At 40.9% G+C, this 21,859-nt stretch overlaps 1 protein-coding gene across 3 annotated transcripts in view; it reads left to right on the plus strand.

Moving 5' to 3' along the window:
- The first annotated feature begins 4,464 nt into the window (after positions 1–4,464).
- The window catches only part of LOC140486371 (sentrin-specific protease 7), a 119,705-nt gene continuing 102,310 nt past the window's right edge, over positions 4,465–21,859 (plus strand). For 2 of the 3 annotated variants that reach the window (XM_072585411.1, XM_072585413.1), the window contains exons 1-2: positions 4,490–4,863; positions 18,340–18,418. In XM_072585411.1, the coding sequence (XP_072441512.1) occupies positions 18,359–18,418 (60 nt within the window). In that variant the 5' untranslated portion in view covers positions 4,490–4,863; positions 18,340–18,358. The other variant, XM_072585412.1, reaches the window with a different exon arrangement.

Here is a 21,859-nt window from a genome sequence, read left to right on the forward strand (position 1 = left end):
CCTGTTGCAGTATGTAGACAACCTCTTAGTAACAGGAAAAAGAAGAGAAAGAGTAGTAGAAGCCACTAACAAATTATCGAATTTCCTGGGCCAGCAGGGACTGCGAGTATCTAAAAACCAACCACAATATGTGGAGCAAGAAGTGAAATACTTGGGACATTTAGTTAGTGAGGGAAAGCGAAAGATAAGCCCGGAACGGATAGAGGGAATAGTGGGAATGCCGCTGCCCAGCACTAAACGGGAGTTACACAAATTTTTGGGTCTCACAGGTTATTGCAGATTGTGGATTGATTCCTATGCACAGAAGACTAAGAAATTATATCTCAAACTATTAGAGGGGGAACCAAAATGTCTAAGTTGGGATGATGAGGCAAAAGAGATCTGATCCATGCCCCTGTGTTAGCCTTACCTTCCCTAGATAAACCTTTCCACCTCTTTGCTACCGTGGATAAGGGAGCAGCTTTGGGAGTATTGGCCCAGAGGTGGGGGAAGGAATTAGTACATGAAGAATTGATTAAACGAGTCTTGGAGTCCCTATTACTTCCCCGAGAAATAGCAGTAGTGCATGTAAATGGTCATCAGAAAGGAAATGAACTAGAAGTTAGGGGAAATAGATTAGCCGATGAAGTGGCTAAGGAAGCAGCCCTGAACCCACAAGAAGTGGTGATTCATTCCCTAATACCTACTGTCCCAGGTCCTCGGGAAGCTCCTATATTTACTGAAAGCGAAGAAAATGAATTGAAAGATTTAGGGGCTGTAAAAACAGCAGACGGGCATTGGAGGTTACCTGATGGAAGGAGAATGTTAAACAAAGTGATGATGCGAGAGATTATGGCTGTCCTACACCAAGGCAGCCATTGGGGAGTACAAGCAATGTGTGATTTAGTTCTTAGGGAATATGGATGTAAAGGAATATATACAATTGCTAAACAAGTATGTGAGGGATGTATCATATGCAGAAAGGTAAATAAGAAAGTCTTGAGAAAACAGACCCCGGGAGGAAGAGACCCAGAATTGAGACCTTTCCAGAGTATACAAGTAGATTATACTGAACTCCCCAGGGTAGGGAGACTAAAATATATGCTAGTCATAGTAGATCATTTATCTGGTTGGGTTGAGGCATACCCCCTAGCTACTGCCACTGTGAGTGGAGTGTCTAAAACAATATTGGAGCACATAATTCCCCGATATGGGCTCGTGAACCATATTGATTCCGACCAAGGAACTCACTTTACCTCTAAAGTGTTACAGGGGGTAATGAAAGGGTTGGGAATTTCCTGGGAGTTCCATACTCCATGGCACCCGCCATCATCGGGAAGGGTTGAGAGAATGAACCAAACACTCAAACGACAGCTCTCTAAATTGATTATAGGAATCAGACTCCCTTGGATCAAATGTTTACCTATAGCTCTCTTGCGAGTACGAACAGCCCCAAGGAAAGATTTGGGACTATCCCCCTATGAAATCTTATTTGGATTACCTTACTTGGGAACGAATGGAGAATTGCCAAGTCCCGAAACTAAAGATTTGTTTTTAAAGAAGTACATACTGGGCTTGTCCTCCTCTTTGTTTTTCCTCAGGAAACAGGGTTTATTGGCACAGACTCCACCCCTTGAATTCACCGTTCATCCCATCCAGCCGGGCGATTGAATCTTAGTAAAATCATGGACAGAGACTAAATTGCAGCCAGACTGAGAAGGGCCGTATCAGGCTCTTTTGACTACCGAAACGGCAATAAGGACAGCAGAGAAAGGCTGGACTGACTACACTCGGATCAAAGGGCCAGTGGAATCTCCAGTTGAGGAAGAAGTCTGGACAGCCGAATCAACGCAAGATCCGCTGAAACTCAGGCTAAAGAGACTTTGAGTAACTGATTATACAGTGGCGACGCGAGCGCGGGATTATTTCTGTAAGATTGTATATTCAGCATGATGTTTAGAATACTGGGAATGCTGCTAGAGATATGATGCTAGCCCTTTTAGTATTGGGATTTCGTCAAATATCATTTTCATATGTATTATTGACGGTCCCCAAGTCTGATAATCCACGAGTAATAGACGCTGATGTATGCAGCTTAGTAAATTGTGGGGATGTAGATAATCAGGGACAGTACCGCAGCTTTGAGATACATCTTAAGTCCTATGGGGATGGCCTTGGGGATGGTACTTAGTATAATGGTCTCGTCACAGTACACCAGGCCCCCTTCTGACCAGCTCGTGATTGTCCTGATAAAAAGTGTAACCCAATATACCTAACGATAAGGAAAACCACATGGCACGAAACAATCCGGGGGGGGGGCACCTATGAGATACAATGAAATGAAATGTTTGGGATAGAAATGAAAGCAAATGGGAAGGATTTCTTGGGCTATTGTTTTTGAATTAGCGTAGGACAGTGAAAACAGGTAGAACTACTGGGTAATTAGATACAATCTTTCACCCCTCCTGCTGATCCTAAAGTAGTAACATTTATAGAGGTAAAGGACTTGAAACAGACTATCGAAATAGAAACTGGGTACGGGGATGCAAATGCCTGGGTTGAATGGGTAAAGTATACTGTGAAAAGTCTGAACAAAAGCAATTGCTATGCATGTGCCTCCGGTCGGCCAGTGGCCCAGGTGGTTCCCTTTCCGCTCGGGTGGAAGGGAGACAGGAAGGGCATGAAATGTATGATAGCCCTGTACCAGGATGAGACTGCGTGGAATGATAGGAATTGTACCTCCCTATCTCTGATGTTCCCTCCCTTGGAGAAGAAAGATGCAAAAGTTCCCCCCCCTGTTTTCCGTCGCAGTTGGAAATCACACATCGTGTGTGTAGACGAGATACAAGTTAGTTGAAAGATTTGGGGGAGCTGAAATTATGTACAGAAATTAAGAATGTAACCGAAATGGAGAAGGGAGGAAACTACTCAGCATTAAAGGTTCCCCGAGCGGATCTGTGGTGGGACTTAGAGGCAAAATATTGAGACCCACGCTACCTCCAGATTGGAGAGGGATATGTGCAATTGTACAATTGGTAATTCCATTTACCCTGGCATTTGAGAAGGAAAAGATAGTAGGGAAAAAGGGAAGGGGTAAGAGATTACTGTTAGACACTTCTTTCGATGACAGGATTTATCTCGATTCGGTAGGAGTCCCTAGGGGGGTACCTGATGAATTCAAGGCTTGTAACTAGATTGCAGCAGGCTTTGTGTCAGCTCTCTTTTGGTGGGTAACAATTAATAAAAATGATCATACCCTGTATACGAGGGCTCACCCAAAGACTGATTGAAACAGCCTTGATGAAACAGATGCCCCTAAAAGAAAAATGCAGAAGATAACAAATGGTAATTAAAGAAAAGGGGAAATTGTGGAATATAGGTAAATTAATGTTACTTCTGCCATTCTGCAATTCCATCTTACAAAGTAAAATGAACTCACACCAGTGTGTAATTGTTTTAGCCAAGAGCTGAGTCAACAAGAATGGAAACGATGTGGAGGAAATATATAATTGTTTTTGTATTAGCTAAAACTGTATGTCAGAAGGTAGACATTATGGGCAAGTAGATAAGATGTTGTGAGGGGATGAAGTTAAGCTAGATACGCCTGTACAAACAGTAGATATAAACATGTGCTTCCCACTTTTACAAAAACACAGGAACAAACCCCAATTAAAAGGGTCATAGGGATCAGAACGGCCTCAGGAAAGGCACAGATGAAGGGGGTAGATAATGATGAAGAAAGAATATGCCTAACAATGACCTACAGCAGGATGAGGCCTTGTGAGGCCAGGAATAAGCATTTTGTCACAGACAAGGCCGGATAAGGCAAGAGATAAACAGGGGTAATGGGGGCCGGTCTTAGGGAAGTGGAGGATGTAAACAGGGGAGGGAGCAGTGTAAAACAATAGACATCAAATCATATAAATGTTGTGTATGAATTGAATTTGGTGTGTGTATGTCCTCTACCTTATAGGCACTCGATATCACACCCACTTGCAAGTGTAAAATAAATGGCACTACTGATTCAGTTCTTGTCTTGGACTGAATTTATTGAAGTGAGTGGGCTTTGTTTCTCACACATTCGAGCAGCCAAGTTCTTTTGGAACATTACCTCTCTCTTTTGATTTTATCAAGAGTAGCATATCAGTAGATTACATGTGTTTTAACTAATGCTAACCACACAAACGTTCATGGAGTACAGATGTTAGACTGTGATACTTATATAAAAGAGAAGCATAACCGATACATGTAATTTTTAATAGTTTTTTTAATTACGTAGTTATTTTATTTGAAAAGAGGGACTGCAGTAAAACTACAGGCAATGGCATGTTTCTGTGCGGACTGCATACTGTTTCCCCTTCATCGTGAAAGCGGAGAGAAACTTTTTTTCCCCCCAACATTTTTCTCTGCCAACTTGGAGGGACAATCTTTTTTTTGGGAGCCTGAATCTTTGCTCCTCCCCTTCCGGCGTGATGAAGATTCCTTCCTTCCTGAGAGAGACAGAGTGAGTGAGTGAGGGGGGAGGTTGATTGTTGGTCTTTTTGGCGTTGCTTCATTTTTCAGTGACGGAGGGCTGGCTGTGGGGGGGCCCGCACGGCCTAGGCCTGGCTCTGGGCCTGAGTGTAGGCCGCGGGCCGGTTGTAGTCAGGTCGGTCCTGACCTGTCCTGGGGCCTGCGCTCTCTCTCTCTCTGTGTGTGTGTGTGTGTGTGTGTGTGTGTACCCGCGGCCTGTGGATGTTTGCTCTGACCGTTACCGAGTTTCCTGCCCGATGACGGATTGAAAGCAGTGAGCCCGCTCTGTTTGTGCTTTCGTTTTCTTCCTTTTGCTTTTTTAATTTTCGCCTCATAATTCCCCCGCCTCGATCCCAGCCGCTTGCTCTTCAGGTGAGTGCGGATCTCCTGCTTGTTATTGTTGATCTTTTTTTTTGGATCAAGTTCAGGTGTTGTTGCTAGTTGACTGTCAGTTGTATTTTGTTTTGGGTTTATTTGCTTGTTATGTGAATGTAAATCTTTCATGGGGTTGGGGGTGGGGGGATGTTAAGCATCCGTTTCTGCAAATCCATAAAATATAACCTACTCAATCTTTAGTAACACGTAAACCTCCGATTTCTGCAAATTTATCAAATACAATCAGCTCTTCATCCTTAACGCTTAAACCCCTGATTTTCATTGACTCACTCGTAAATCAGCATTACCTTGTTGGAAAAAAAGATGCGAAGTTTTTTTTTGAATTAGGAAATTCACACTTGTCTTTTGTTTACGAAGATGTTGCTGGGTATGGCAGGTTTGAACTATAAAGAAAGGCTGGATAGGCTGAGACTTTTTTCACTGGAGCATAGGAGGTTGAGCTAGACGTTTATAAAGCAACGAGACATATAGATAGTTGATGGTAATTGTCTCTAAGATGGGGAATTTCAAGACTAAGTGGCACATTTTTAAGGTGACAAGAAAGAGATTTTAAAAAATATGTCACAGGCAATTTTTTGTTAACGCAGAGGGTGGTTTGTGTGTGGAATGAACATCCTGAGGATGTGGTGGATGTGAGTACAAGTACAGCGTTTAAAAGACGTTTGGATGGATACATGAGAGGAAAGGTTTGGGACGATATGGGCCAGGAGCAGGCGGGTGGGACTAGTTTAGTTTAGGATTGTGCTTGACATGGACTGGTTGGAGTGAAAGATTTGTTTCTGTGTTGTATGACTGATTTTGTTCAGTATTGTGTACATAAACAAATTCTCTGGAAATGACATTTGTTTGGTGTTGATGCTGCGCTAACTGAAGAACTTTGTTCAGGTTTTCCACAGATTAAAATGACTGACAGCTAGCACTGATTTTGATCTTTAAAAAATCTGTAGTCCCTCTGTAGTACTGCTCACTATGAGTCAAGATGTTTTTCGGATTAGTTTCTCCTGATCTACGAATACATTAAGGCCAAAGGGGTAACTAAGGAGAGATAAAGATTGGCAAGGCTGTTTATGTATGGAACCATAGGAGATGGGGGAGGTACTAATGAGTATTTTGCAACAGTGTTTACTGTGGAGAAGGATATGGAAGATAGAAAATGGGAAATAAATAGTGACAACTTGAAAAATATCCATATTACGAAGGAGGAGATGCTGGATGTCATAAAATACATAAAGGTGGATAAGTCCCCAGGACATGATCAGGTGTACCCTAGAACTCTGGGAAGTGAGGGAAGTGATTGCTGGTCCCCTTGCTGAGATATTTGAATCATCGATAGCCACAGGTGAGGCAAGGACTGGTTAGGGCTAGTCAACATGGCTTTGTGCGTGGGAAATCATGTCTCACAAACTTGGTTGAGTTTTTTGAAGAAGTAACAAAGAGGATTGATGAAGGCAGAATGGTGGACATGATCTATATGGACTTCAGCAAGCTGTTTGACAAGATTCTCCTTGGGAGACTGGTTAACAAGGTATTCTCATGGAATACAGGAAGAGTTAGCCATTTGGATACAAAACTGGCTCAAAGGTAGAAGACAAAAGATGGTGGTGGGTTGTTTTTCAGACTGGAGGCCTGTGACCAGTGGAATGCCACAAGGATCGGTGCTGAGTCCACTACTTTTCATTGTTTATATAAATGATTTGGATGAGAGCAGAAGAGGTATAGTTCGTAAGTTTGCAAATTAGACCAAAATTGGAATTGCAGTGGACAGCGAAGAAGGTTACCTTAGATTACAACGAGATCTTGATCAGATGGGCCGATGGGCTGAGAAGTGGCAGATGGAGTTTAATTCAGATAAATTCGAGGTGCTGTATTTTGGGAAAGCAAATCTTAGCAGGACTTATACACTTAATGGTAAGGTCCTAGGGAGTGTTGCTGCACAGAGACCTTGGAGTGCAGGTTCATAGCTCTTAAAAGTGGAGTCACAGATAGATAGGATATGAAGAAGGCGTTTAGTATGCTTTCCTCTATTGGTCAGAGTATTGAGTACAGGAGTTGGGAGGTCATGTTGCGGCTACAGGACATTGGTTAGGCCACTGTTGGAATATTGCGTGCAATACTGGTCTCCTTCCTATTGGACAGATGTTGTGAAACTTGAAAGGGTTCAGAAAAGATTTACAAGGATGTTGCCAGGGTTGGAGGATTTGAGCCATAGGGAGAAGTTGAATAGGCTTGGGCTGTTTTCCCTGGAGTATTGGAGGCTGAGGGGTGACCTTCTAGAGGTTTACAAAATCATGAGGGGCATGGATAGGATAAATAGACAAGGCCTTTTCCCTGGTGTGGGGGAGTCCAGAACTAGAAGGCATAGGTTTAGGGTGAGAGGAGAAAGATATAAAGGAGACCTAAGGGGCAACTTTTTCATGCAGAGGGTGGTGCGTGTGTGGAATGAGCTGCCAGAAGAAGTGGTGGAAGCTGGTACAATTGCAACATTTTAAAGGCATCTGGTTGGGTATATGAATAGGAGGGGTTTGGGAGGATATGGGCCGGGTGCTGGCAGGTGGGACTAGATTGGGTTGGGATATCTGGTTGGCATGGATGGGTTGGACCAGAGGATCTGTTTCTGTGCTGTACATCTCTCTATGACTCTGAGGTGAGGTGCCAGAAGACTGGAGGTTGGCTAATGTTGTGCCACTATTTAAGAAAGGTGGTAAGAAAAAAACTAGGGAACCATAGACCGGTGAGCCTGACATTGGTGGTAGGCAAGTTGTTTGAGTGAATCCTGAGGCATAGGATTTACTTGTATTTGGAAAGGCAAGAACTAATCGGGGTTAGTCAGCATGGCTTTGTGTGTGGGAAATCGTGTCTCATGAACTTGATTGAGTTTTTTGAAGAAGTAACAAAGAGGATTGATGAGGGCAAAGTGGTGGATGTGATCTATGTGGAATAGTAAGGCTTTGGATAAGGTTCTTTGTGGTAGACTGGTTATCAAGGTTAGATCACACAGAATAGAGGGAGAACTAGCTATGTGGAAACAGTACTGGCTCGAAAGTCGAAGGCAGAGGGTGGTGATGGAGGCTTGTGACCAGCAGTGTGCCACAAGAGTTGGTGCTCGGTCCACTGCTTTTCATCATTTATATAAATGATTTGGATGTGAATGTATTTGCAGTTGACACCAAAATTGAGGTGTTGTGGACAGCGAAGAAGGTTACCTCGTTGTACAATGGAAATTTGGTCAGCTAGACCATTGGACCAAGGAATGGCAGGTGGAATTTAATTTAGATAAATGTGAGGTGCTGTATTTTGCTGTGAGGCAAATTGTGGCAGAATTTATACACTTAATAGTAAGGTCCTGGGGAATGTTGCTGAACAAAGACACCTTGGAGTGCAGGTTCATAGCTCCTTGAAAGTGGAGTCACAGGTAGATAGGATAGTGAAAAATGCTTTTGGTATGCTTTCCTTTATTGGTTATTGCATAGAGTGTAGGAGTTGGGAGGTCATTGGGTTGGCCACATTTGGAATACTGCCTGAAATTCTGTTCTCCCTCCTATAGGAAGGATGTTGTGAAATTTGTAAGAGTTCATTTGTATTTGTAATTTGTAATACTTGCAAGGATGTTGCCAGGATTGGAGTATTTGGGCTTTAGGGAGAGGCTGAATAGACTGGGGCTATTTTCCCTGGAGCTTCCTGAGGCTGAGGGGTGACCACCTAGATCTTTATAAAATCATGAGGGGCATGGATAGGTGAATAGACAAGGTATTTTTCCCTGGGGTGGGATAGTCCAAAATTAGAGGGTACATGTTTATGGTGATTTGAGATGTGGAAGGGATCTAAGGGGCAACTTTTTCATGCAGAGCATGGTGCATGTGTGGATTGAGCTGCCAGAGGAAATGGTGGAGGCTGGTACAATTACAACATTTAAAAGGCAAGTGGACTGGTATTTGAATAAGAAGGGTTTAGAGAGATGTGGGCCAAATGCTGGCAAATGGGACTAGAATTTTTTCGGCTATCTGGTCGGCATGGGCGAATTGGACCACAGTGTCTATTCCGTGCTGTATATCTCCATGACTCTATGATCAATATGAAACTGAATTTGGGTTGAAAAAGGCATACAAATAAAATGCGTTAATATTTTGCTTGTGGTAAAAACAAACTGGTTTTACAGGAGGAGTGATCAGAAATCTAAAACACCGAACATGCTATTATAGAAGTAAAATATTGCAGGTGCTGGAAGCCTGAAATGAAAATACATAACAGGAATTGTGCAGAGTAAGTGGATGCGAATTTGGTGGTAGCAAGGTGGCTTTCAGCAGCCTATGTCCCAACCTGACACACAATTCCTTGAGAAGCATCCCTGGACTGGATAGCATTTGAGAGGCTTTAGAGAACCATGCAGCTTCAGTTTAGTCCCTCAGCTGCCAGTGTGTTTTCGGAGCAAAGTCGATGACTGATCAAATTTGTTTCATTTTTGGGGTTTCTTGTTGATCGATTTAATATTCGGAATATATCATGGCCAGGTATCGTACCAGATCAACTCCTTGGAAGGCACTGTACCACTATTGCTTAGCATCCTCTGCCACCAGTAAATTGTGATGATAATTGGTGTCATATTGCTTATTACTGAAACTAATTGACAATTCTGCAAGCAGATGAGATTCCTGCGTTAAGCCCTTACTGCCTCCAGTTAACTGGGAGCAGTTTCTTTATTTGCCAGCAACTTGATGTGGATACTTCTGCCTAGTTCTCTTGGATCTCCATTATTGTGTCCACTCTTGTATCAATTTTTTGTGTTAACTATGTTTCTCTTCAAATATTGCACTTTGCAATTTGAGTGGTATTCCGTTCCCCCATCTAAACGTTAAGCAATTTGATTAAAAAAAATTATCTGCATGTCCCTATTATTACAAATCAAAATGTTGTGCTAGATTTAGTGCAATTTTGGAAGAACAAAGTATAAAAATGTTCTGTTGTGTTTTTAATCAATCTTTATTTTTTGCTAAAATCCCATTGATTGTTTTGCAGTTTGTACTGAGTATGGTAACACAAAATTCATAAACATTATTTTAAGTCCCCACAGTAAATACAATAGTCCACAAAAATTAAACTTATGATATGAAACAGTTCTTTGTTTTGCTTTGCATGTACAACTTGATAGTGTTTTTTTTGGTAAGCATGACCTTTGTGTTTTCAGTAACATTCCTTAAAAGTTAATAAGTTGAATAACAGATCACCAGACTTCAAAATACGTTTGTGGTAGCTGTTGAAATAGTCCTTGATTCTCAATATTTACAATTTTTGTGTAAAGAATTATGAAAGGCAGTATTTGATACATCATTAAACTTTCACACTTAAAGTACATTTTCCATATAAATGCTTCAGTGCATATTTCAGAATAAATCCATCTTTCACTGTTATTGATGGCCACAGATTGCGACCCTTATATTTGCCCCACCTATTTGGGCATTCTTATTTTGGGGGTAAAACCTTCAGTTAATACTTGGATATATAAGGTTATGCTAAAGTTTTAGTTTTTCCTCTCTTTTGAACCACATGCCATTTTCCGACAGGGTGAATCTGTCAAACTTAATGTGGGCTTGTGGGAAAAGCTGTTAAAATACTGTGAGAGAACCTGGGTAGCTTACTCTGAAAGGTTTTTACACACTCTGCAATCTGAGAAATAATGCCTAATTTGGCGTTAGGAGAGTTTCTGGAAACCATTGGCATGAAGTATGATTTTTCTTCAAACACTAATTGTTTTGATGTTGCAGTAAAACAACAAGCATCTATCAAAGTATAACTTAAAACATTACTGGAAATAGTTTGCAGAGGTTGCAGCATCTTGGAGAGAGATAAATTGAATTAACAGATTAATCACCTTTCTCCATTTAATTTGCTCATTAAAGGCGTTTTTCCAAATCATGGAATTTCTCGCTGTTTTCCATACATATTCAGCATTGTGAAAGAGATTGCATTATAATTCTTAAATGATTGCTTTTATATTTTTGCATACAGAGATTTATAGCTTCTATTCATCATTCTCTACGTAAGATGTTAGTGACAAATCACTTCACTTTAATATCCATATTGTACACCTGTCCCACAGCTGGGTGTACAACTTTATGCTGAGAGCTTAAATTTCTCAGATTTGGCAATTCATTTATTTCTAAATTTAGCAGATGATTTACAATCTTCATTTTGTTTGATTTGGACTGAAGCTCAGATTATGTTTTTGCATGCATAGTTAAGAAAAAAGAGCTGTTTTTGTAGTGATTGTAACCGTGATCCACGTGAACCTAACAGAATGAGTTCCCTACTTGGGGCTGTTAGCCTGGTCCAATCATGGAGCCCTGGCTGACAGATCTAAACAGGAGTATGAGGTTCTGCTCACTGAGAGCTTACTCTGGGCAAGCCAGACCAGTGTCAGATGCTATGCACATGTAAATTCAGGGTGACTTGGAGATGTGATACCAGCCTCCATGAAGTTATTTCAGTGGCGATGAGGGGAAAAGAAAATGCTCTTGAAGAAATTTGCTAATCACAGTCATCTTAGGGTAAGTATTTCTGGCAGTATGGCATTATTTGGTAAGCTTGTCTTGTTTGATCCTGCTTTCAAAGTTTGGGCCCAATATATGGAAAGAAATGTTAGGACGTTGGGGCAGATGAGAAGCAATGAGCAATTCTCTTGACAGCTTGTGCATGTGCAACCTTTCAGTTATTAGGAGTCCAACATTTCCTGAAGAAACCAGAAAATAAAGCCCTTTCAGAGTTAACTGATTTAGTTAAGGAATAAAATGACCACAAGCCTTCTCCAATTCTGAGATGCTATCGGTTTTACTTGGCAGTTTGAGAAGCAGGGGAATGTGTTGGAATTTTTGACTAGGTTAAGATGACTGGCAGAGGCATGTGACTTTGGTTTAACTTTTAATGAGATGTTGAGAGACCATTTGGTAAGTGAAATTAATGATGTAACCATGCAAAAGTGTCTACTAACTGAAGCCCAACTGGACTTCAAACAGGCACTACAACTAGCCTTATCATTGATAACGCAACAAGTGGAGGATATGACTTGCAGGGTATTCCCAAGCTTGGGGGAACACCACTTGAGTACAGCCTCACTCAGGACATACCCTAAACAAAAGCACATGAGGTCAGCCCACAGCAAAACCCCAAATAAAAGCTAAGCCTCAACCATCTGGTTAAAATTTTCTTTAGGATCCATGCTGGCAAGCCATTGTAGTTGCTGCTGATATGCGGACTCACGACAGCAGAAGAGTTCCACTAGGCCTGAATTGAGTAAGAGGACTCACAGTTTGGTAGCCAGGAGAGTGCATATCCTGGAATGCCCACCTACGTCTGGCTTGGAACAGTTAAACTGCTTAGCAACATAAAAATTAGAACCAATCAGTTTAAAAGTCTAGTTAAGTGGTCATCCGGTTCTCATGGCGGTCAGTACAAGTGCGGCTGTATCAGCAATTGCAGAATCAGTCTTAAACAAAATGTGCTCTGGACTGCAACCCTTGCATAAATCCTCAGCTAGACTGAGAATCCGTAGCATGGAACCTTTTACGCATTAAGGGTGCAACTTTTGCTCCACTCTGGTTTGAGAAGCAGCTGGTTCAGTTACCACTGATTGTAATAAAAAGGCTCTGGCTCAAGCCTGATCGTGTGAAATTGATTGGAAAAGATTGACCTTGATTGTCTCAATATTTTTTGGCTAGAAAAAGGCTGTCTGAGTGAAATTCAAACTAATTACCTGGAAGTCTTTCAGGAAGGTCTAGGGACTATCAAAGGGGCCAAGGCAATCTTGCGCCTTGACCAGGAAGCAATCCCATGGTTCTGCAAGGCCCGCCCAGTGCCATTTGCCTTGTGTGCAAAAGTAGAGGCAGAAATTAGGGTGAAAAACGAAGGAATCAGCAAACCAGTCCAGTTTGGGAAATGGCCAGCACCGCTCATACCAACTGTGAAGCCTGATGGGTAGGTTTGCCTTTGTGTGGATTTTAAATAAGCAGTAAACTGCTTTTCGCAACTGGACAAATACCCAGTTCTTCGCATAAAGGGCTTATATGCATAGTTGACATGAGTATTGTCCTTCATGAAGTTGGATATGAGCTATGTGTACCTACAATTGTGGTTAGATGAGGATTCCCAGAAGTATACTACGGTTAATACCCATAAGGGTTCTTACCCTAAATGGCAGTATATTAAAAATTGGTATCAGCCTGTGCCATTTTTCAACAGACATTGCTGAACATTTTACAAGGTCTACCCCAGTCACCACTTGGTTGGATGACATGCTAATAACAGGGACAACCAATAAAGAGGACTTGGAGAACTTGGACATAGATGTTTCGCCAAGGTGGATATTATGCCTTGGAAGGGGAAAATGTGTGTTACAGGCACCCCAAGTGACCTACTTGGGCTACAGTCGACAAGACCGGGTTAGACCCTTTGGAAGATAAATTGAGGGTGACCAGAGGTGCCCTGGCTCCCACATATGTACTGGAGCTTAGGTCTTTTGAATTGGTGAATTATTATGGAAAGCTCATATGCAACCTGACACCCTTGCATCCCCTATTGGAAAAGGGACAGCCTTGGAAATCATCTCATCGCCAAGATGTAGCCTTTAGGGAAGTGAAGTAACAGCTATCATCACCTAAGGTTTTGGTACACTGATCACAATTGAGATCAAGTGCTGACGTGGGTTGCCTCCCCACACCGTATTGGGGTAGTGTTTGCTCATAGATGGCTCAGTGGAGAGCAGCACCCAATGGCACAAGATTCCAGAGCAGTGTGCAAGTATGCCTAGATAGAGAGAGAAGGTTTGGCTGTCATCTTGGCTGTGTGAAAGTTCCACCAATACCCTTTTTCTGACTTAGATTTGTAATTGTAATATACCATAAACCCCTGCTACAGCCACTCCGAGGACCAGCCCATGCCGTCCATAGCTTCAAGTCAAATTCAGCGTTTGGCTCTCATTCTAAGTGCGTACAGTTTCAAGTTGGAGCATTGGCTGGGAGGTCAAGAAGCAAATGCAGATGCCTTAAGTAGCCTCCTGTTGGCAGATATGCCACTAGTGGTGCCACCATTGGAAGAGTCTGTCTGGTTTTAAACTTTCTGGACATCCTTCTGGTCACCACTGACAATATCAGACTGTGGACATAAAAAGATCTGGCCTGACAAAACTAAAGCAACTGGTAGTGGTTGGGGAAACAAAAGGGCTATCACAGCCAGAATTGAAACATTTCTGGATCTGGTGAGACCAGATCACCATAGAGGAAGATATCTTATTTGGATGTGTGATTGTCCTGAGTAAAGGTTGCCAGACCCTGAACTCTACCAGGCTCATCTGAGGTGTCTAAAATGAAGATGTTGGCAAGAAGTTATGTCTGGTAGCCATAACTGGTGGATTCAGATATAGCTGTGTTAGTGGGGCAGTGCCCAGAGTGCTAATAAGGTCACAAATTAACACCAGCAACTCCCTCATGCGTGGGAATGGCAGGGTAAACCCTGGACTCGGTTACAAGTTGACTATGCCAGCCCTTTTTCATGGGTTCAACGTTCTTAGTCGTTGTGGACACTCAGTGTTTGGACTTACATAGGGTTCATAAATCAAACACGTATGATGATAGAAAAGCTGCAAGCATCTTTTGCAATGCATGAATTCCTTCCAGAAGTGTTGGTCCCAAACAATGGGCCATCATTTACCAGCAGCGGATTTGAGTATTTCCTAAAGTCAAATTGCATTTGACATAAAAGGACAACTCCATATGATCCATCATCCAATGGTCTGACAGAAAGAAGTCTAAACTTTGAGGGCAGGCTTAATCAAACAGGAAATGGGACAGTTTGTTATCTAGTAAAGGCTGTTTCTTTATCAGGCAACTTGAGGGATGGGTCTAGCAGTATTGTGAATGGGAAGAAGACTCCACAGCAGTTTAAATCTGATCTCTGCAAGGGCTGGGCAGTAGGGTGTGAAACAACAGCATCCAGACATAAGATCCTCGAAGTGAGAGAGACAGTTTACTTCAGGGGATGAAGTTGAAGTTTGGTGCCAAAACTACAGGAATGGGTCTGCATGGGTAAGAGGCATGGCCGACGTGAGGTCGGGTCTCATGGTATACAAAGTTCAGGTTGGTAAAACAGTCCTGAACTCAGACCACATGAAAGCTGCAAACGTGCATATGGGACAGAAGCAAAAGATATCTGGCCCTTCAGAACAGCCAGAAAGGCTGTCTGAGCTCGTGTGTTCTCCCCCTCTGTCTAGCATCTGAGAAATATCTGAGTTTGAGATGGACTGCAGATATTGCAGCCTTGGTGCCATTAACACCTGAAGAAGAGGATTAATTTCTTAAATGTTCAAGCTGCAAGAGGCGAGCTATGGTCTGGTAGAGCCTACCCATATCCAAAGCGGAGTCAGAGGAACTGGACCTGGTGCAAAAATGCCTCTAGAAATGCTACAAGAAAAAGAACAGGCCAATGTTCTGGACTTGGAGGGGCAGGAATGTATTGATTGTAACAAGGTCAGCCAAGTGGATTTCAGAATATGACTTCCCTGATTGGGGCTGCCAATCGGGGAGCCCTGGCTGACAGAGATAAACAGGAGTGTCAGAGCTCTACTCATTCTGAGAGCCTGCTCTGAGGAAGCCAGACCAGTGTTAAGTGGTGACCAACGTTTAGGGATCTATATACATGGTTGCTGAGATCACTGCTTATCCACACTACCAAGAATCTTACCATTAGCCTAGTACTCTTTTTATTCCTGTTGCTCCTTCCAAAATGAATCGCCTCACACTTTTCTGCATTAAACTCCATTTGCTACCTCTCAGCCCAGCTCTGCAGCTTCTTTCCGCACAATCCACAATTCCACTGACCTTGGTGTCATCCACAAATTTACTAACCCATCCTTCTATGCTCTCATAAAGGTCATTTATAAAAATGGCAAACAGCAGTGGCCTCAAAACAGATCCTTGCGGTACACCACAAGTAACTGAAATCCAGGAGGAACCACCACCCTCTGTCTTCTTTCAGCGAGCCAATTTCTGATCCAAAGTGCTAAATCACCTTCAATCCCATACCTCAGTATTTTATGCACTAGCCTACCACTGGGAACTGTATCAACCACATTGCTGAAATCCATATGCACCACATCAACCGCTTTACTCTCATCCGTCTATTTGGTCACTTTCTCTAAGAACTCAATAAGGTTTGTGAGGTACAACCTACTCTTCATGAAACAGTGTTGACTACCCCAATCAACTTATTCATCTCTAGATGATTGTAAATCCTATCTCTTATAACCTTTTCCAACACTTTACCCACAATCAAAGTAAGGCTCACTGGTCTATAGTTGTCTCTACTCCCCTTCTTGAACAAAGGGACAGCATTTGCTATCCTCTAGACGTCTGGCACTATTCCTGTAGACAATAGCAACATAAATATCAAAGCCAAAGGCTCTGCAATCTCTTCCCTGACTTCTCAACGAATCCAAGGATAAATCCCATCCGGCCTAGGGACTTAATTCTGGAAAATGTGAAAATAATTGCTAACACCTCCTCCTTGTGAACCTCAATCCCATTTTAGTCTATTTGTGTGGGTTGTTTTATTTTCAGGTTAGTTTACTGAAATATCTCAACAACAACTCATCTTTATAGAGCATGTTGAGCATGGACAATTTTCCCAAGGTGGTTTTGAAGATGTGACACAAGAATGGATATTGACCCAAAGAAAGTCATGCTCAGGCTAACGTTTAATTAAATGGGTAGTTTGTAAGGAATATCTAAAAGAAGTTTTATTTCTCAAAAAAACCCATCCTGTTTCCTTCTGAAAATGTCAATTGTCTTTTCTCCCAGTACTCTCACATGCAGTAAGTTTCAAGTAAGAAATGCATTTTCCTGAATTCCCTTTCAGTTGGAAAGTAATGCATTGTGATCCCAGTCAGAAAAGATCTTGTTAGATTCTGACTAGTTTTTAATTAAGACGTTTTAATAAAAGTTTATAAATTTGGTGCTGTTTGCATAGATTTCTTGGGAAGGGGTATTGGAAAAGGTATCTAATATGGCCTTGAATACTTCGTATAGAAAAACAAATATTTTTCTCACCAAAGTATTGCCATTTGTGAGAACTCTCTCTGGAACCCATTCAGTTGTTCCATGGGGATTCTTGAGTGCCCATGACATGGCATCAAATACTAACTAACTTCTGGGAATTAAGTATTATTCAGTAATGTTCAGGATGAATAACATATCACGTAGGAGAATTTCATTAAGAGAAAAGTAAGAACAATTATCCTAAAGGCCTAGGGGATTTGTTTACCCACAATTGACATCAGTTGAAAATTTCACATATTCACCTAGTAACAGCTCATGAAATATTGAGTTAATGACTTAAGCATGTTTGTGACATTGCTGCGTCTATAATTGTTCTTCGTGCACAGATTTATGTGGTAATGTTTATTCAATAGCTCCTTGATACACTACAGGAAATAAATCCAAATGCTGTCTTGTTTACAGTTTGATAGTTGAAGCATTGGTTCATTAACGAATTGTTTTATTTTGTTGAAGAGCTACTCAACTGGTCACACTCCCTTAGCTTTTCCTTGTAACACTGCATACATTTTCTCTTCAGATAACTATCCGATTTCCTTTGAATTGAATCAGACACATTAAATCTAATGTGGCATTATGTAATAAGACTAGAGTCATAGGATCTTGTGCAGTGGTAGTGTCCTTACCCTGGAACCAGGATGCCCAAGTCCCACCTGTTCCAGAGTTGTGTAATAATATCCCTGAACAGGTTAATTTAAAAAAAAGTCTCACAAAGCTAGAATCATAGAATGGTTACAACACAGAAGGAAGGCCATTCAGCCTTTTGTATCACAAAAAGAGCTACTCAACTGGTCACACTCCCTTAGCTTTTCCTTGTAACACTGCATACGTTTTCTCTTCAGATAACTATCCGATTTCCTTTGAATTGAATCTGTTTCTATGAAGCTGTATGCTGCATTGTATTGCATGTTGTGATTCTCTTTTCCTATATGCTTAGTAATTTTTAAAAATGAATTCAAGCCGATTTAATTAGTTCATGATTATCTCATTATTTACAAACATTGAGGTACGTATCACATTCTCATTTTCTGTTTAAAACCTTCAATTATGTTTTTGCCAATATTGACCTCTTAGCTGGCTAATGTACTCTCTCTTCAGATATTTAATGTATGTTAAACTTTGTGAGGTACCTTCTGGAAAAATCACTTATTACCTCTATTCAATAATATATTTAAGCAGATTATTTATTGAACACATATTGCACGTTCTTTTGAGACATTTTAAGGCTTTCACTGTAACAAAATAAAAGGCTATTTATATTTTCTGTGATATTTCCGTTTACAAATACTGACAAAAATGCTTGTAATCTTTTACTTTGACATTCAAACACTTGTGTAAATTGTATTCTTGTACATAGTGATCCTACTGCTGCCCAAATGGATAGACGTAGGGCATCAACTCAACCTGCTGGCCAGGATGGACCAGGGACATTAAAGGTATAAACTTCAATTTCTGCATTTGGTTCTGTAAGTTAGACTTCACTGTGAAGTCTTCTTTTGCTTCTTTGGTTTATTCTGCCAAGCTTTACTGGTGAAGGCACTGAATGATTATAGAATCCTTTTTTTTTAATGCTGTTAAGATGTCAATTGTTCACTAATTTGAGTTTTATGCAATATTCGTTTTAGAGGGTTGTGAAGACAAATCTAAGTTGCATTTCTGAGGCAATCATCAATTAGAAAAATTAAATGTAACCAGGTTACACTTTTTCCAAGTATAATTTATCTATGATTGGCAAAACTAGTGTAAAATAGTCAAGAAGTTTGAACACAAGGTACGTCCAGTACAAATTTAAGTTTGTGATCTTTTGTGCTGGTATTTTGCTTAAATAAAAATCATTTTGTTGGAAGCCAACTTTGATCATTAAAATTGGTCACGCTGCCAGACTAATCAAGTGAGTGTTTGCTAATTAGGTCCATTTGTAGCACTTCCAAGAAGGTTCTTAGAATTGAGCTGTTTTGATTTCAGATACAAAAACACTGGGCACTGTTTAAAATTTTATGGCTGATTACTGTGTACATTAATGATTTCCACGAATGATTCTTTATTTTTTAAAAACATTTTCAATTACAGGGAATACTCTTTTTGTTTCACCTTTTGAGTTGTTTCACAATAAATGTGTTTCTTTATTATGTCACTTCACCACCTTTTAATAAAGTCTGATTTCTCAGAGCTGTGCAGCAAGAAAACAGATCATGCTGACCAGGTATCCTAAACAAACCAAGCCCCATATCACTCACAACTACAGGTACAATTGCAAATACTGAGATGGCAATGGTGGACCCTCCTCTTCGCTCTCAAATCTCCCCTCCACCCCTCCCCAAGACGTTGCAATGATTTTCAAGCCTTGGAATGGATTCTCAGTGGGAAAGGGTTTGTGAAGTATTACCCTAGACTCGGGAATTTCCTTCCTGGGCATTTCTACCTCACACTCCCTGCCTCCTTTTGAGTTGCTGCTGAAAACCTGAACATTTGATCAAGTTTTAGGCCATGTATTAATTGTCTTATGTGGCTCTGTGTCAAATTTCATTTAATAGCTCTCCTGGAAGGTAGTTTGGGGCACTTCACCTATATTAAAACTGCTGTATAAGTACAAGCATGTTGTTGTTATATTTAGAATATCCTTTACTGTCACATGTACTCAAATACAGGAGTACAGTGAAAAGTTTTATAATGTCTCCTCTGATGGCCCATCTTAGGTACAAGTGCGTAAGTACAAATCTTAGATACAAAGAGGAGTAAAAAGAAAAAGAATTGCATTACTTTAGTATTGAAAGAATAAGTTCAAAGTAAGACATAGTTAAAGAATTGACATTACAGTCAGATTAAAAAATTTCAAATAAACATTATATTGCACCAGCTCAGCACAGGCAGCATCCACGTGTTGACCGACTGCCTGCGTCAGACCTCCACTCCAAGCCTCCAGTCTGCTCTGTACTGGCTCTCAGCTGTGCCAGGATAAGTTCCAGGACTGCTTCCCCTTCACCAGCTGCTGCTCCAGGCATGCTTTCCCCGCGCCAGCCTCCACCTGGGACTCACTTCTCATGCCAGTCTCTGTCCCAGCACTGCTTTCCCTGTGCCAGCTGCCAACCCGGGACTGCTTCCCATGTACCAACCTTTGCCCCGGAACTGCTTCTCCCGAGTTGGCTGCTGCTCCACGATTAGCCTGTGGAGCTTGTCAGCTTCTCCATTCCCCTAATGCAGAAAATGGGGGGAGGTGGAGGGGAATAAAAGAAAAAAAGAACAGATGGAGCAGATGAGCTCCAGTTGAAGCATCTTATTCTGCTCCCATCTTGCTGACAGGTCAATTTATATCAAAGAACTAAGGAATTCAAGTTGGTGCTTTTGTTACCCCTCCTAACTCCCCAGGAAGATATTCTCCTTCTGAATTTATGTTTAAAGTAGGCAATTCTTTTTACAATAACAATTGAATTTTAAGGGTTTGAGATTTTTTTTTGGAAGTGAAACCTTGTGTAGGATTCCTTCAGAATTGCTTTATCTTTCTATTTTGTAAAGAGGTGTGAGATCAAGATTACCCTTTCTTTAGTCATTTCTTTTCACTTTGGCATCCATCATCTCTGACCATCTTATTTTGCTTTTGTTCTGTGTTGTGTTATCTCGCATCAAGTCAGGTTTCTCAGGATTGTAGAAAGCAAGCAGTGATCCAGCAATCTTACCATAAGTCTAGCAACACTGACGTTAAGTTCAAATCCTACCATTGAAACTGAGAAATTATACTTGATAGTTAGCATCAGTAGAAGTAAGGATCACAAAAGCTTTTGCATTTTTGTAAAAACTCAACTGCATGGTTAACTGTAGAGACAATTGGATGGGCAATAAAACTGTTTTGTCAGTATCTCCCATACCCCAAGGACCAAATAAATGACATTGCTTATGTAAAACCAGTTAGAAATGCTTAAACCATGGTTGGTTTGGAACCAGTATGATCACCCTGCTGCCACCACCACCCACCTTTTGTGGATGCTTCTTTTGGCCATGTTGTGATGGAAAATTGTCATCTCTGTGCATTAGTTTGCTGCTCATAGATGATGGTCCGTGTCAACTCCATTGTTCCTTATCTCAACTTAGTTCAACATTTTTACAATTATGTGGCAAAATTCAAACTTTCTACATTGTGAAGAGCTGTAAATATGCTCGTGAAAATTGTACTTTATAAAGAGTGATTCAGAGTTTAAAATTGCAGAAGAGGCCCTTCCTGGCCTGATTCATTATTGTGATTGTTGATATTACTAATTTCTCATACAGTGACATCTTGCTTTAATACATCAAGATTTCATGATGATTATGGCAGCAATGTTTTCAGCATCTGCCACCATTATTGACCATTTCAGAGTTGTGGTTTCTGGAGTTGGTAGCACATTTGCAGTTCGATATCCAGAAGTTGCTTGGCTGTATTCCCATGCGAATTCAGAGGGTGTATCATTGACGTTTCCTTCAATATCATTTAATCGGAAGTAATTGAACAGATGAGAACTTCCATTGCTGTATTATTCATATCTCACTGTAAAGACCTTTGGAAAAAGTTATATTGTGAAATGAAGAGTAATTGAGTTTTTAACTGAGTACTAAATTAATAATTACTACTAGGGAGCATCACTCTAGCCATGAAAGGTCAAATTTATATTCAGGTTGCTGATTATTTCAATTTGCTTCATGAAGTCCAGCCTGTCATGCTGTAAAATATTGATCTGTCTGGGTACCCATACAAACTCCCTTTAAATGTGCTTATCTAGATTGCACTGCAAAATGATTTTATTTCTTTAAGTACATTGAATTGCAAAGTATTTATTTTTACTTTCATTTAGAATGTCTGTTTCTTTAAATTCCAAATTAATGGATATTTTTATATTAAAGCTTGT

This window comes from Chiloscyllium punctatum, chromosome 15, assembly GCF_047496795.1.
Source record: "Chiloscyllium punctatum isolate Juve2018m chromosome 15, sChiPun1.3, whole genome shotgun sequence".
Classification (NCBI taxonomy): domain Eukaryota; kingdom Metazoa; phylum Chordata; class Chondrichthyes; order Orectolobiformes; family Hemiscylliidae; genus Chiloscyllium; species Chiloscyllium punctatum.